The sequence below is a fragment of the Oncorhynchus gorbuscha genome, linkage group LG03 (genome assembly GCF_021184085.1).
Source record: "Oncorhynchus gorbuscha isolate QuinsamMale2020 ecotype Even-year linkage group LG03, OgorEven_v1.0, whole genome shotgun sequence".
NCBI lineage: Eukaryota > Metazoa > Chordata > Actinopteri > Salmoniformes > Salmonidae > Oncorhynchus > Oncorhynchus gorbuscha.
Genome location: NC_060175.1, coordinates 28414346 through 28430091, shown reverse-complemented (window position 1 = coordinate 28430091; position 15746 = coordinate 28414346). Strand labels below are relative to the sequence as shown.

At 43.0% G+C, this 15746-nt stretch overlaps 2 protein-coding genes across 4 annotated transcripts in view; one reads left to right on the top strand and one right to left on the bottom strand.

The window, feature by feature from the left end:
• loxl2a (lysyl oxidase-like 2a) overlaps positions 1-10763 on the top strand; it is a 75274-nt gene extending 64511 nt beyond the window's left edge. The window contains exons 10-14 of the mRNA XM_046341644.1: positions 225-465; positions 779-894; positions 1145-1281; positions 6533-6644; positions 9689-10763. Coding sequence (XP_046197600.1) covers positions 225-465; positions 779-894; positions 1145-1281; positions 6533-6644; positions 9689-9762 — 680 coding nt within the window. The 3' untranslated portion in view covers positions 9763-10763. The remainder of the gene's footprint in view (positions 1-224; positions 466-778; positions 895-1144; positions 1282-6532; positions 6645-9688) is intronic.
• Positions 8341-14731, bottom strand: r3hcc1 (R3H domain and coiled-coil containing 1). Of its 3 annotated transcripts, XM_046341657.1 has the most exons (9): positions 14581-14731; positions 13759-13889; positions 13378-13515; positions 12444-13119; positions 11823-11995; positions 11526-11596; positions 11235-11330; positions 10930-11054; positions 8341-9521 (listed from the first exon to the last, which is right to left on the bottom strand). In XM_046341657.1, exons 4-8 carry the CDS (start codon positions 13056-13058, stop codon positions 10942-10944), a joined length of 1068 nt encoding a protein of 355 aa, XP_046197613.1. In that variant the 5' UTR covers positions 13059-13119; positions 13378-13515; positions 13759-13889; positions 14581-14731; the 3' UTR covers positions 8341-9521; positions 10930-10941. The 3 variants fall into 3 exon arrangements, with proteins under 3 accessions (XP_046197613.1, XP_046197604.1, XP_046197610.1); XM_046341648.1 differs by lacking the exon at positions 8341-9521 and having other exon boundaries at positions 9784-11054; XM_046341654.1 differs by lacking the exons at positions 8341-9521; positions 14581-14731 and adding an exon at positions 14257-14462 and having other exon boundaries at positions 9784-11054.
• Positions 14732-15746: the final 1015 nt, after the last annotated feature.

Here is a 15746-nt window from a genome sequence, read left to right as displayed (position 1 = left end):
ACTAAATGTTGTATTAGTGACAACACTAAACGTTCTCATTGTATTTCATGAAACTTTTTACTCCAGGGTGAAAGATGTGAAACCCCAACGAATGAACAATTAAATGTTCTTAAAGATAAGGGAATTACAATTGTTGTCAGTTATATACCACTTACATCTGAACAATGTACCAAAGTGATTGAAAATAAAAATAAACTAACGACCTCTCCCGCCCTGGCATGCAGCGGCCCCAGACTTGGTTCTCAACGCTCAGGTGGTGGAACACACCACATACCTGGAGGACCGGCCAATGTACATACTGCAGTGTGCCAACGAGGAGCACTGTCTGTCAAGCAGCGCTGCCACCGCCACACCCTCCTCCTACCGTCGCCTGATGCGCTTCTCCTCCCAGATCCACAACAACGGACAGTCCGACTTCCGCCCCAGGGCTGCACACAACTCCTGGGTCTGGCACGACTGCCACAGGTAAAGTGGAGGATGAATTATTTGGTCCTTCAGTTTAGCAATTTAGTTAAGTAGTGGAAGCTATGATAAAGGGGGCTGGACAATAGCATGCAAACAAGCATCATGAGCAGGAACTCTTTGTGAGTGTTACATGAGTTGAGAACAATCACAGTGCTGGAATAAAAGTCCTCTGGAGGATGTCATTTTCGCACTCTTATGAGATCATACATTTGTGGTCATCTTGAGGCAGTGCCTGCTGTGGTTGTACAGCGGCTCGTTATGATGATGAGGGTGGTGGTGATGAACATGATTGACTGTCTATCTCCCGGTCCAGACACTACCACAGCATGGAGGTGTTCACCCACTATGACCTGCTGAGCCTCAATGGCACCAAGGTAGCAGAGGGACACAAGGCCAGTTTCTGTCTGGAGGACACCCAATGTGAAGAGGGTAAAGAGCTTTAATGTGAAAGGGGTAAAAAGGCTTTGTGTAAAACAAGTGATTCATATCACGACAAACCTCGAATAAGTTCCTGATTCTCTGCTCTAACACTCTTCACTGTTGTCTCCGACCTACAATAAGACTTCACTGTTGTCTCCAGAGATAACAGTGAAGTGTGTTACTGTAGGTCGGAGACAACAGTGAAGAGTGTTACTGTAGGTCAATTTAACGCTATTCACTGTTCTCTCTGGCCGGGCAGGTACTGAGAAGAGGTACGAGTGTGCTAACTTCGGACAGCAGGGCATCACTGTTGGTTGCTGGGATACGTACAGACACGACATCGACTGTCAGTGGATAGACGTGACAGACGTCGTGCCAGGAGACTACATCTTCCAGGTGAGAATCTTAATTGATTTTTTATTCTTTCAAAACTTTTGTTTCCCCCCCATACCCCTCAGTTTTAATTTAAAATAACAATTATATTACAATAGGCATGTGCTTCTATACATCCAAATATGAAATAGGAGCAAGGTGCTTGTCTTACATAAGAATCTTATAATAAACTGAGAGTAGTTAGTTCTTCTAATCACTTCTGGTTCCATGGGGATTACATGAGTCAATTCATTTAAAAGCAATTCACATTTAATCATTCAGCTTGTCACTTTTCGAGCATTTTAATATTGTTACAATTTCACTAATAGTTGCTGCAAACACAGATGGCTATTTTGGTATTCGCAAGAGTATCTGGGTTATCTGATGACATAAATAAACTCAGCAAAAAAAGAAATGTCCCTTTTCCAGGACCCCATCTTTCAAAGATAATTCTTAAAAATCCAAATAACTTCACGCATCTTCATTGTAAAGGGTTTAAACACTGTTTCCCATGCTTGTTCAATGAACCACAAATAATTCATGAACATGCACCTGTGGAACGGTCATTAAGACAAATAAGATGCCGTAGCAGTGTAGACATGTTTTGTTCGTCCTCTCGTGTACTTTTGTATTTTTTGTATATATTTCAATTTTTTTTCCCCAATTTCTTTTCAATTTTTAATTCTAACATACCTTCCGGTAACCTGCCTCACCCAATGTGATACGGAATCGCTATTATTTAAAAAAAACTTTAGAACACATTCAAGAACCTCCAGAAGCTAACCAGCTAATTAGCTACAAGCTATTTAGTCATTGTCAGCCACTGCTAGCGGCTTTTACCTTCTGCACAGATACCAGCCCTGTTCTTAGCCTGGATATTAATCGCCAATCTACCAGTATCGGACTGTCTCTCCACAACAACGGCAGATTCCTGACGTAATCCCTGGGCCACTACTTCTAATCTTCACAGCTAGCTTGCACCCTCCGTGGCACCCAGTACCGAAGCTATCCCTGAGGCCCACCTCCCGGCCTACTCAATTGTTCACCCGAACCCAACTCATACACGGCTAGAGCCCAATACTCCACTGGATCCTTGCTGTAAACTCTGGACCTTGGCACCGGATCATTGCTGCTACCGATTGGTTATAGTAGCTAACGCCACTGCCACGAAGCTAGCACCAGTTAGCCGTGAGCCAGAGATACAACCTCTCTTATCACCCAGTGCCTGGGTTTAACGCCGCTGTACCCGCACCCCACCATACCCCTGTCTGCACATTATGCCCTGAATATATTCTACCACACCCATAAATCTGCTCCTTTTATTCCTTGTCCCCAATGCTCTAGGCGACCAGTTGATAGCCTTTAGCCGCACCCTCATCCTACTCCTGTGGAGGTAGACCCAGGCCCTGCATGTCCCCAGGCACCCTCATTTGTTGACTTCTGTGATCTAAAAAGCCTTGGTTTCATGCATGTCAACATCAGAAGCCTCCTCCCTAAGTTTGTTTTACTCACTGCTTTAGCACACTCTGCCAACCCTGATGTCCTTGCCGTGTCTGAATCCTGGTTTAGGAAGGCCACCAAAAATTCTGAGATTTCCATACCCAACTATAACACTTTCCGTCAAGATAGAACTGCCAAAGGAGGAGGAGTTGCAATCTACTGCAGAGATAGCCTGCAAAGTTCTGTCATACTTTCTAGGTCTATGCCCAAACAGTTCGAACTTCTAATTTTAAAAATGAATCTCTCCAGAAATAAGTCAATCACTGTTGCCGCCTGCTACCGACCCCCTTCAGCTCCCAGCTGTGCCCTGGATACCCTCTGTGAATTGATTGCCCCCCATATAGCTTCAGAGTTTGTTCTGTTAGGTGACCTAAACTGGGATATGCTTAACACCCCGGCAGTCCTACAATCTAAGCTAGATGCCCTCAATCTCACACAAATCATCAAGGAACCCACCAGGTACAACCCTAAATCCATAAACATGAGCACCCTAATAGACATTATCCTGACCAACTTGCCCTCCAAATACACCTCCGCTGTCTTCAATCAGGATCTCAGCGATCACTGCCTCATTGCCTGTATCCGCTACGGGTCCGCGGTCAAACGACCATCCCTCATCACTGTCAAACACTCCCTAAAACACTTCTGCGAGCAGGCCTTTCTAATCGACCTGGCCCAGGTATCCTGGAAGGATATTGACCTCATCCCGTCAGTTGAGGATGCCTGGTCATTCTTTAAAAGTAACTTCCTCACTATCTTAGACAAGCATGCTCCGTTCAAAAAATGCAGAACTAAGAACAGCCCTTGGTTCACTCCAGACCTGACTGCCCTCGACCAGCACAACAACATTCTGTGGCGGACTGCAATAGCATCGAATAGTCCCCGCGATATGCAACTGTTCAGGGAAGTCAGGAACCAATACACACAGTCAGTCAGGAAAGCAAAGGCCAGCATTTTCAAGCAGAAATTTGCATCCTGTAGCTCTAACTCCAAAACGTTCTGGGACACTAAAGTTCATGGAGAACAAGAACACCTCCTCCCAGCTGCCCATGGCACTGAGGCTAAGTAACACGGTCACCACCGATAAAGCCGTGATAATCGAAAACTTCAACAAGCATTTCTCAACGGCTGGCCATGCCTTCCTCCTGGCTACTAGACCAAGCCTCCCTTGCTTCTCCTTTACCCAAATCCAGATAGCAGATGTTCTAAAAGAGCTGCAAAACCTGGACCCATACAAATCAGCTGGGCTTGACAATCTGGACCCTCTATTTCTGAAACTGTCCGCCGCCATTGTCGCAACCCCTATTACTAGCTTTGTTTACTTCGTATCATCTGAGATCCCCAAGGATCGGAAAGCTGCCACGGTCATCCCCCTCTTCAAAGGGAGACACCCTGGACCCAAACTGTTACAGACTTATATCCATCCTGCCCTGCCTATCTAAGGTCTTCGAAAGCCAAGTCAACAAACAGATCATTGACCATCTCGAATCCCACCGTACCTTCTCCGCTGTGCAATCCGGTTTCCGAGCCGGTCACGGGTGCACCTCAGCCATGCTCAAGGTACTAATAACCGCCATCGATAAAAGACAGTACTGTGCAGCCGTCTTCATAGACCTGGCCAAGGCTTTCGACTCTGTCAATCGCCATATTCTTATCGGCAGACATAGTAGCCTCGGTTTTTCTAATGATTGCCTTGCCTGGTTCACCAACTACTTTGCAGACAGAGTTCAATGTGTCAAATCGGAGGGCATGTTGTCCGGTCCACTGGCAGTCTCTATGGGGGTACCACAGGGTTTAATTCTCGGGCCGACTCTTTTCCCTGTATATATCAATGATGTTGCTCTTGCTGCGGGCGATTCCCTGATCCATCCCTACACAGACGACACCATTCTGTATACTTGCCCTTCCTATACTGGCCCTTCCTTGGACACTGTGCTATCTACCCTCCAAATGAGCTTCAATGCCATACAACACTCCTCCCGTGGCCTCCACCTGCTCTTAAACATTAGTAAAACCAAATGCATGCTTTTCAACCGTTCGCTGCCTGCACCCGCATGCCCGACTAGCGTCACCACCATGTATGGTTCCGACCTAGAATATGTGGACATCTATAAGTACCTAGGTGTCTGGCTAGACTGTAAACTCTCCTTCCAGACTCATATCAAACATCTCCAATCCAAAATCAAATCTATAGAGTCGGCTTTCTATTTCGCAACAAAGCCTCCTTCACTCACGCCGCCAAACTTACCCTAGTAAAACTGACTATCCTACCGATTCTCGACTTTGGCGATGTCTTCTACAAAATAGCTTCCAATACTCTACTCAGCAAACTGGATGCAGTTCATCAGTGCCATCCGTTTTGTTACTAAAGCACCTTATACTACCCACCACTGCGACCTGTATGCTCTAGTCGGCTGGCCCTCGCTACATGTTAGTCGCAAGACCCACTGGCTCCAGGTCATCTACAAGTCTTTGCTAGGTAAAGCTCCGTCTTATCTCAGTTCACTGGTCACGATGGCAACACCCACCCGTAGCACGTGCTCCAGCAGGTGTATCTCACTGATCATCCCTAAAGCCAAAACCTCATTTGGCCGCCTTTCCTTCCAGTTCTCTGCTGCCTGCAACTGGAACGAATTGCAAAAATCTCTGAAGTTGGAGACTTTTAGCTCCCTCACCAACTTTAAACCTCTGCTATCTGAGCCGCTAATCGATCGCTGCAGCTGTACATAGTCCATCATTATATAGCCCACCCAATTTACCTACCTCATCCCCATACTGTTTTTATTTTATTTACCTTTCTGCTCTTTTACACAACAGTATATCTACCTGCACATGTTCATCTGATCATTTATCACTCGTGTTAATCTGCTAAATTGTAATTATCCACTCCTATGTTCTATTTATTGCCTACCTCCTCATGCCTTTTGCACACAATGTATATAGATTATTTTTTCTCTACTATGTTATTGACTTGTTTATTGTTTACTCCATGTGTAACTCTGTTCACACTGCTATGCTTTATCTTGGCCAGGTCGCAGTTGCAAATTAGAACTTGTTCTCAACTAGCCTACCTGGTTAAATAAAGGTGAAATAAATAAAAAACAGTTATGAAAACTCAAGACACTAAAAGAGGCCTTTCTACGGACTCTGAAAAACACCTAAATAAAGATGCCCAGGGTCCCTGCTCATCTGCGTGAACGTGCCTTAGGCATGCTGCAAGGATGCATGAGGACTGCAGATGTGGCCAGGGTAATAAATTGCAATGTCCGTACTGTGAGACGCCTAAGACAGAGTTACAGGGAGACAGGACAGACAGCTGATCATCCTCGCAGTGGCAGACCACATGTAACAACACCTGCACAGGATCAGTACATCCGAACATCACACCTGCGGGACAGGTACAGCATGGCAACAACTGCCTGAGTTACACCAGGAACGCATAATCCCTCCATCAGTGCTCAGACTGTCCGCAATAGGCTGAGAGAGGCTGGACTGAGGGCTTGTAGGCCCCCCCCCGCAGAACTGTCCAGGAACTTGCAGGTGCCTTGGTGGATGAGTGGGATATCTCACAGCAAAAACAGGCAACCCCCCCCCCTTTGTTCAGGGACACATTATTCCATTTCTGTTAGTCACGTCTGTGGAAATTGTTCAGTTTATGTCTCAGTTGTTGAATCTTATGTTCATACAAATATTTACACATTAAGTTTGCTGAAAAGAAACACTGACAGTGAGAGGACGTTTCTTTTTTTGCTGAGTTTATGTTGTCTCTCCCCAGGTTGTAATCAACCCCAACTATGAGGTGGCAGAGTCCGACTACACCAACAACATTATGAAGTGCAGGTGTCGATACGATGGCCACCGGATATGGACGTACAACTGTCATATAGGTGAGAGACGATGACAACAGTGGCGATTACTGGCTACAACAGTATTGAATGCGATGGACACAATGAACTTTTCATGTTCAAAGACCTTTTTTCTATGGATAACAAATGACCACATTCCAAAGAAGCTTACATTCATTTAGTAAATAAATTGGTGAAAAGGCATTCGCAAAATTCTAAAACATTTTCATGAGACAATTTACTGATAATACTAACATATTCACAAGGGATGGTCCCCAAACACGTGTGCTTTAAGGTTAGTCTTACAAACTGGAGAGACAGATTTCTAATTTCCTCTGCTGGATCGTAATGTTGGCCATTACAATAGTCAGTAAAAATAAAAATATATATATATATATACACACACACAGTCAATAGTTGACATACCTACTCATTCCAGGGTTTTTCTTTATTTTTAGTATTTTCTACAATGTAGAAAAACAGTGAAGACATCAAAACTATGAAATTACACATATGGAATCATGTCGTAACCAAAACTGTGTTAAACAAATCAAAATATTTTATCGAAGTAGCCACCCTTTGCCTTGATGACAGCTTTGCACACTCTTGGTATTATTATCCCAAGCAGCTTCATGAGGTAGTTATCTGGAATGCATTTAAATTAACAGGTGTTCCTTTGTTAAAAGCTAATTTGTGGAATTTCTTTCCTTAATGCATTTAAGCCAATCATTTCTGTTGTGACAAGGTAGGGGTGGTGTACAGAAGATAGCCCATATTATGGCAGGAACAGCTCAAATAAGCACAGAAACAACAGTCCATTATTTTAAGACATGGTCAGTCAATCTGAAACATTTCAAGAACTTCAAGTGCAGTGGCAAAAACCATCAGGCGCTATGATTAAACTGGCTATCATGAGGACCGCCACAGGAAAGGAAGACCCACTTACCTCACCTCTGCTGCAGAGGATAAGTTCTTTAGAGTTAACTGCACCTCAGATTGCAGCCCAAATAAATGCTTCAGAGTTCAAGTAACAGACACATCAACTGTTCAGAGGAGACTGCGTGAATCAGGCCTTCATGGTCGAATTGCTGCAAAGCAACCACACCAATAAGAATAGACATGCTTGGTCAAAGAAACATGATGGAAATCTGTCCTTTGTTCTGATGAGTTCAAATTTGCGATTTTTGGTTCTTATTATTATGTCTTTGTGTGAGACAGAGTAGGTGAATGGGTAATCTTCACATGTGTGGTTCCCAACATGATGCATGGAGGAGGTGTGGTGGTGCTTTGCTGGTGACACTGTCAGTGATTTATTTATAATTCAAGGCACACTTAACCAGCATGGCTACCACAGCATTCTGCAGCGATACACCATCCCATATGGTTTGCGCTTAGGGGGACAATCATTTGTTTTTCAACAAGACAATGACAACACACCGCCAGGCTGTGTAAGGGCTATTTGATAAAGAAGGACAGTGATGGAGTGCTGCATCAGATGACCTGGCCTCCACAATCACCCGACCTCAACCCAATTGAGATGGTTTGGACCGCAGAGTGAAAGAAAAGCAGCCAACAAGTGCTCAGCATATGTGGGAACTCCTTCAAGACAGTTGGAAAAGCATTCCAGGTGATGCTGGTTGAGAGTATGCAAAGCTGTCATCTAAGAGTGGCTACTTTGAAAAACCTCAAATATAAAATACATTTTGATGTCACTTTTTTGGTCACTACATGATTCCATATGTGTTATTTCAGTTTTGACATCTTCACTATTATTATTATTCAATGTAGAAAATAGTAAAAATAAAGAAAAACCCTTGAATGAGTAGGTGGGGCCAAACTTTTGACTGGTACAGTATACCATAAAAAACAATGGCATATAACAGAACTCTATATAATAATTGCATTCTATTTTATTTAAATCCTCCTGGAAAAATGCTTATAAACATAAACAAGTAACATTTTATCATTCAGCTTGAATGTTTCAGAAAATGTTTGAGTGAGTTTTTAGCATTAGAAATCAACCATTTTATTAATTGTTCAACATGGCGATCCTGAATAGTTTTGTAGTTGTAATTGCATCTGCGGACATTTTTTTATTTCCGTTTTCCTTTTGCTACGCAAGTATGCAATGTATAAATTAGGCTTAATTAAACAATACGCCTCGAGAGGGTGTGGTATATGCCCAATATACCACAGATGAGGACTGTTCATAAGCATGAGGCAACGCGGAGTGCCTGGATACAGCCATTAGCCGTGGTATATTGGCCATATACCACAAACTCCAGAGGTGCCTTATTGCTATTATAAACTGGTTACCAACTTAATTAGAGCAGTAAAAGTAAATGTTTTGTCATACCCGTGGTATACGGTCTGATATACCACAGCTTTCAGCCATTCAGCATTCAGGGCTCAAAACATCCAGTTTATAATAGGAATTATACAACCCGTGTATCATCAACTTTGTCCATCTATAAATGGACGCAACCAGGGTAAGCTAAAATGATCTGTTAAGTGTTTGGGTTATAACAAATTACGAAGTTAAAATACAGTAAGACATGTCGACACTCCAAACCGCACAGTAACGCAACGCCCCATTCCCTTTGAAACTGTGCCTGATTCACACTACAGGACCAAAAGGAGCCAACCCGAGCTGTACTGGGTCAGCCTTATTACACGTCCACCCACCATAGATGTTGGGACCATGATAGAAAATACAATGTGAAAAGAAAATATCCACGCCTGCATAGTATGGTTTGGGTCGGCCCTATAGTGTTATACACACACTTGAGTGCAACACTGGCATCAACAAAAAACAATGGGAACTTGAAAAGGAACAAGTCATAAGACAGCAATGGTCTGCCAGTTATTTAAGTAGCAAGGGCTTCTGTAGTCATGTAGCCAAGTTGTAACCTGACATTCCTGTAAAAGATCATGAAAACAATCAGTTCAAAGAGAGAGAAGGCTTGAAGACTTCAGTGAGTGAATTATATATATTTTTTCAATTGTAATTATATGGTGCTATCAAACTGTGGCCACTATTGAATGAGTGCAGTTCTTCATGTGTCCCATTCATCTCTCCTCTTCAGGTGGCTCAGTGAGTTCTGAGTCAGAGGAATCCTCTTTCCCTGGCCTCTTGAATAACCAGCTGGGACACAGGTAGTGTGGATGGACTCAATAGAAAGACTGGGAGGAACATTTTATTTCAAGAAACTGATGAGAAAGACCAGCAAGACTGTTGTGACATTATCAACCACTAGAGGGAGCGCTGTACTGTGTTCTCTCCCTATTGGTGCTGGATGAAAATGTAAAAGCCTTTCTCACCTCAATGCCAACATTTGATGTAAGGACATTTCAGACAAAAAAAAATCCTGTTTTAAAGATCCAGCTTGAAGAAGCATCTGTCTTTACTGATCTAACTAATTTCCTTAGCACCAGCACTCCGCTGTACATTTGATCAAATCAGTCATACATACATAAATGCATCTAACCTTTCTGGTCCACCATAAGGAGAGAAAAATACATGTTTGACACCTGCTGCACTTCGAGACAGTTTCTTACTTTTTTTTTGCAAAAAGTTTTGAGACGGAATTTATGCAACTATGAAGTAGGTGGGAAAGTAGCAAAGTCTTGCCTCCATTGGGAATCTATTTTTTTAATAATTTGTCCATTTTAGTGCAGTTTCATGTCAGTCTGTGACAATGTGGTAGCAAGCCATTGTAAATATTAATAGGAAGAACCTGTCTTCCTGTACAGTATTCACTAAGGATAAGGCAATATTATTACAACCATACAGCTGCCACTTTGTTTTTGATGATCAAAACTGGATTTGTTTGTCTCTAACGATATTTAAAACCTTTCATCTTAAGATCCTAAGATAAATATACATTTTAGTCTTAGCATATTTCGCTCAGTTTAGTACATTTTATTAAATTATTACTGTCTGGGGACTCTAAAATCGGTTTGTTTTCTCAATTGTATAACGTCATGAATGACATGTGAACATGAATCTTTGCATCATTTTGTCCTGTTTGTGATACAGCAACTACATAGCCCTTCATTTGACAAGGGTACTCTTTACTAGATGGGTGATTGTCCTGTACGGTTGAATGTGGAAAAGCATTTTGTGCTTGCATGTTTTCGGTAATAAACAATAATGAAACAAGCAAACCATGATGTCCTTGTATTGATTTCTTAAACTGAGACTCTGCAGTGATCACAAGCACCAACGTGAACTAAAGACATTGCAGAGTGAGGCCCGGTAGTTTAGTCATCCCAATACTGTGGTTTACTTTGTATCTCTTGAGTCTACGTTAAAAGGCCATCACACCTGCTGTAGCGGTCAGAAACGTTGCGAGGGCGTTCCACCGCTCTGCACTCCCAGGGCTCTGGATACCATTCTGCGGGCCACCGCCGAGTCTGTCCGTGGCCTCTCCTTCACCGGCTGGATAAACTCTGGGAAATACAGAATCATTTTATATTATAGTATGGAATAAAGAGATAACATGCAAATAGTATGGTACCACCAAGTTATAGTTACTTACAATGAAAACATTATTTACCCAAATAGAAGATACCACTTAATTTAAATATTTTTTTCTTAGTGCTACTGTATGGAGGTAACAAGGACAATACCAGCACGTCTTATGGCTTTCCCTTTGGCCTTCTTGCTCCCGTCAGACAGAGTGCACGTCTTCAGGAGAGGGTGCCGAATGGAAAGTGCATGGAGGGCTAAACACAAACACAGGGTTGAATCAAAGACTCATCTCTGATGTCATAAGAAAGAACACCAACTTCTCCTCACCTAAGGCCAGTAGGTCACAAAACCAACTGCAATTTCTAATGTGCCAAAAGAAACTTGTGACTCATCTTGGACTTAAATATCCTTCAAAATATGAAAAAAATAGATATACTCAAAAACCATACCTGCAGATTGACTGGAGAACACGCCCAGGGCGTGAGTGTTGTCCACCCACTTAATCTTCATGCCTTCGTCGCTGGAAGACAGAGACAAGACTGGGAGAGTTAGACAGCCCTTATGAGTGTGCTGTGGGCTTTAATGAGAGGCATGGGGAGGCTTTCACCTGTGCGGCAAAGTTTCCCCTAGGTACAGATCTACGATCAGCTTCCCCTCCCCAATCCTAACCATCAGTTGGATAAAAAAAAAAACTGATCAAAGATCAGCGTCTCGGGGAAACATCACCCTACTCTTGAGGCTTTCACCTGTAGTCTGCAAAGGCATCCAGCAGGTCGCCTGTTTTGAATATGGCCGGGAAGTCGTAGATCTCGATGACGTGGCCAAATTCGTCCTGGTTGATCCACACGTTCTCGAAACAAGAGTAGTCGTTGTGGGCGTGTTCGATGGCCACGTCAGTCTCTGTCAAGTGGGCCTTGATCTGACGAGAAATTCAGCCAGTTATTGAGATATAGCAACCTATCCCAAATTTCTCATTAATCCTTTTACATATACAAAATGTGAAATATAGCTTATACATTATCTGTGGACACCCCCCACACCAGTGTAACACCCCATTCCCTTTAAAACGTTTAGCGTCTGCTAAATGGCATATATTATTATTATTATTATATTTAAAACAGATGCCTGATTCACACTATAGAACCAAAAGGCTAGCCTACACCTAAAACTATAGTCTATTTAACTTGAGGACAATCCATAATGTCACGGTAATTTTTGTACCATTTTCAAACGGATTTACAAAACCAAAAATGTTAAATCTCATAACTGAAGTCTTTTGAAGAAATGAACAGAAATTATATAATCCCCATAGATCAACCCCGCCAGTCCATTGTCATGGAATTAGTCTGAACTTCACCACACTGTACCTCTTGGCTAAAATCAACAGCATCGCTAGCAGCATCCTTGGCTGGTGTTGTATGAGAGGCATGGTGTTGGTGGGAGGTCACGTTGCTACTGCCCACAGACGACTCCTCCGTCAGCGACTCCTCCGTCAGCACCTCCTCCGCTACATGCTCCTCCGCTACATGTCCCTCCTCCTCCTGGGCTTCCCTAGTCTGGTGCTCCAGGGTCAGGGCCATGAAGTAGGACACAGTCTGGCCCCAGGCGGGGGGGTGGGGGCAGGGCTCCTCCGCTGAGAAGCGAATGAAGTCCTCCTCCTGCCCAGCGCTATTGGTATTAGAAGGCACACTGTCCTGGTTGGTGTTGGCCTGCGTTTCTGACAGCGTTCCCTCCGTGGTGTCTGAGGAGCAGCAGGAGCAGGACTCTGAGGTGGAGGTGCATCCCGAGGAGGTGAAGCTGAGACTGGGCAGGTCGAGGTCCACCCCTGCTGGTGGTCCGTGGAGATTACTGCCACTGTCCCGTTGCCTGTCCCTAGCCGCCCTTGGGACGTAGATGGCCTTGTCAGGGCGTTTTGCATTACCTCCGCTCCGCTGGGCCAGGGGTCTGGGCTGGAGGTCCATTCTGCTGCTCTGCATCCCCATACCTCTCCTAGGAGCCTCATTGTAGAAACTGTCTGGGTTGCTTTCATCCCCCAGATCCAGCCTGGCACAGATAACACACTATACTAAAGTCACCATGTAACGCTGTGAAATAAATGGGCAATAATTCACATTAAGATGCCCCTATACCATGTAGTTACTTTAGAACTACTTTGGCAGCCAGACTTGGATCAATTTAATGTAGTGTGACCTGATAATATGGCATATGAATTTATCAGCTGTTTATCCAGGAAGTCCCATCGAGGTCAGAAGACTTACTTAACAAGATAGAACTCAATTTAAGACCTTGTGTGTGCACTACCTGAGGTGCGAGTAGCAGACAACTACTCTGCGGCTCCAGCCCTCCCCCACGGAGAAGGTGGCGAGGTTACGGTGGTTCTCAGTGGTTTTGTGAATCAGGTAGCGAAGTCTGCTTGATAGAGGGGGGAAGAGTAGGGCACTGGGGAGGGAGGGGACAACACTCAAGCCAAAGCTTATTTAGGGTGACATCCAAGATGTGACTTTGGTGACATCAACTCAGACTTTGATCACCTGTAGGTACATTATGATCTTTGACACCTAGCTAAATGCAATTAATACACATTTACGTGAAATGGCGTTGACGGGGAATGTGTCCCACAAAAAAAAAATGGACAAGCCCTCAACTTATGTTTGTGACAGAATGCAGGAAATGGCAGCTTACCTTTTCTGTTTCTCTCTCTGTAGGTAAGCATCCAGTTCGTGCAGGACTGTGTGAACAAATTCATTTTCTTGCTTGGGAAGATAACAGCCATCAAAACAAGGAAACGCCAGGGTAGCGATGTTGGCACTTAGCTGCAAAATAATAGTCTTTCATGATCAACGGTGGTGAGGCAGTTGACTCAGTGCGACAACCGTTCATATATATACCCACCTCACGTGTGGTTACAAAAACCCAATCCTACATCTAGCAAGCACTTTAAGACAACATTTCCAGACTTACGTTAAATTAGCTATCAGCTATATCCCACATTTACAGGGGACGGTAGCTTTGTCCAATATTATATACACTGCACTGCCCATAACAGGGTTCTCCATCCCGGTTCATTTTTAAACCTTTATTTAACTAACTAAGTCAGTTAATAACAAATTCTTATTTTCAATGAGGGCCTATGAACAGTGGGTTAACTGCCTGTTCAGGGCAAGAACGACAGATTCGTACCTGGTCAGTAACCTTTCGGTTACTAGTCCAACGCTCTAACTACCATGGAGCGCTACCCTCCTGTAGGTTTTCCAGTTGTTACTGACCTGATTCATTTCATAAACCAGCTAATTATTAGAATCACGTGCGCTAGATTAAGGTTGGAGCGAAACACTACAGGACAGTGCTCCAAGAACAGGGTTGGAGATCCCTGGCCCATACAGTGTTCAGTTGCTAAGTTTAGCTAGCTAACTCTGCTATAGCTAGCTAGCAAATGCTGAACAAAAGCTATTCAATCAAGCCGTTTCACTTATGCAATTATAAAATCTGACATTTTGTTCTTACCTTTAGTTTGGCAGTTAAAAAGATGCCCAAGTAATAAATTACCAAGAAAAAAAGTTGAGAAATTATTCCAAAGCACACAGCAAACGCTTGAAGAAAACGCAGCCAGCCCCTTCCAAATAATTATTGCAGGTTCCATCTCAGTGTAATTGTGCCCCCTCGCGAATAGGCGCAGATTGCATTCATAAACTATTTCATTATTGCTAACTAACGATGACTCGCTCCATTGATCGTAGCATATTGTTGACTAAATTTAAAATGTTATTCACTCATTTGCAGTTTGTCTAGCTGTGGTCACTGGTTATCTATTAAAAAAATACAATTATGTAATGTGAGCTATATTTAATTGAGTAGGGCTTCACAGATTATTCAAGAAAATAGTTTATTTGTAGATACACATTACACTACATATAATAACAAGAACAAACAATAGATTGGCTTTTAATTCCTGTCTTGGGATTCAACGCATGCTCAAGGTTTCGCGGTCAATAATTATTTACACATATTGGACAATATCAAACAAGGATAGGGGGTAGTCTAGAAACTCCATAATTATGTTGAACCACAGTCGGGGTTGGAGTCACAATTCCTGTCAATTCACATTTAGTCAAGCTAAATAAATTAAAACTACCTAATGTGAAAACCTGATTCTTATTGGCAATAACAGGCAACCTGTGTGCTTAAACACTGGTGAACTGTCACTATAGAACTGAAACCATAATACAAACCCACACAATGCTGCATACGAAACAAGTTCACATCAAATAGCCTACAAGGTGATCAAAAGTACACACACACCAAATCAATATGTTATCTTCTGACAATTATACTGAACAAAATTATAAACGCAACATGTAAAGTGTTGGTTCCATGTTTCATGAGCTGAAATAAAAGATCCATACACAAAAACATTTATAATTTTGTGCACACATTTGTTTACATCCCTGTTAGTGAGCATTTCTCCTTTGCCAAGTTAATCCAGCCACCTGACACTTGTGACATATCAAGACACTGATTAAACGACATGATCATTACACAGGTGCACCTTGTGCTGGGGTCAATAAAAGGCCACCAAAATATTGTCAAAACAATGCCACCAATGTCTCAATTGGCATGCTGACTGCATGAATTTACACCAGAGCTGTTGCCAAATAAGTTAATGTTCATTC

Bases quoted from the DNA above. Each gene is read 5' to 3' on its own strand.
- r3hcc1 (XM_046341657.1), bottom strand. From the start codon at position 13,058: ATGGGGATGCAGAGCAGCAGAATGGACCTCCAGCCCAGACCCCTGGCC. The intron at 11,597-11,822 runs GTGAAAGCCTCA...TCTGTCTTCCAG, and splicing joins GATGCCTTTGCAGACTACAG to CGACGAAGGCATGAAGATTA. The intron at 11,055-11,234 runs GTATTGTCCTTG...TGTATTTCCCAG, and splicing joins GAAAGCCATAAGACGTGCTG to AGTTTATCCAGCCGGTGAAG.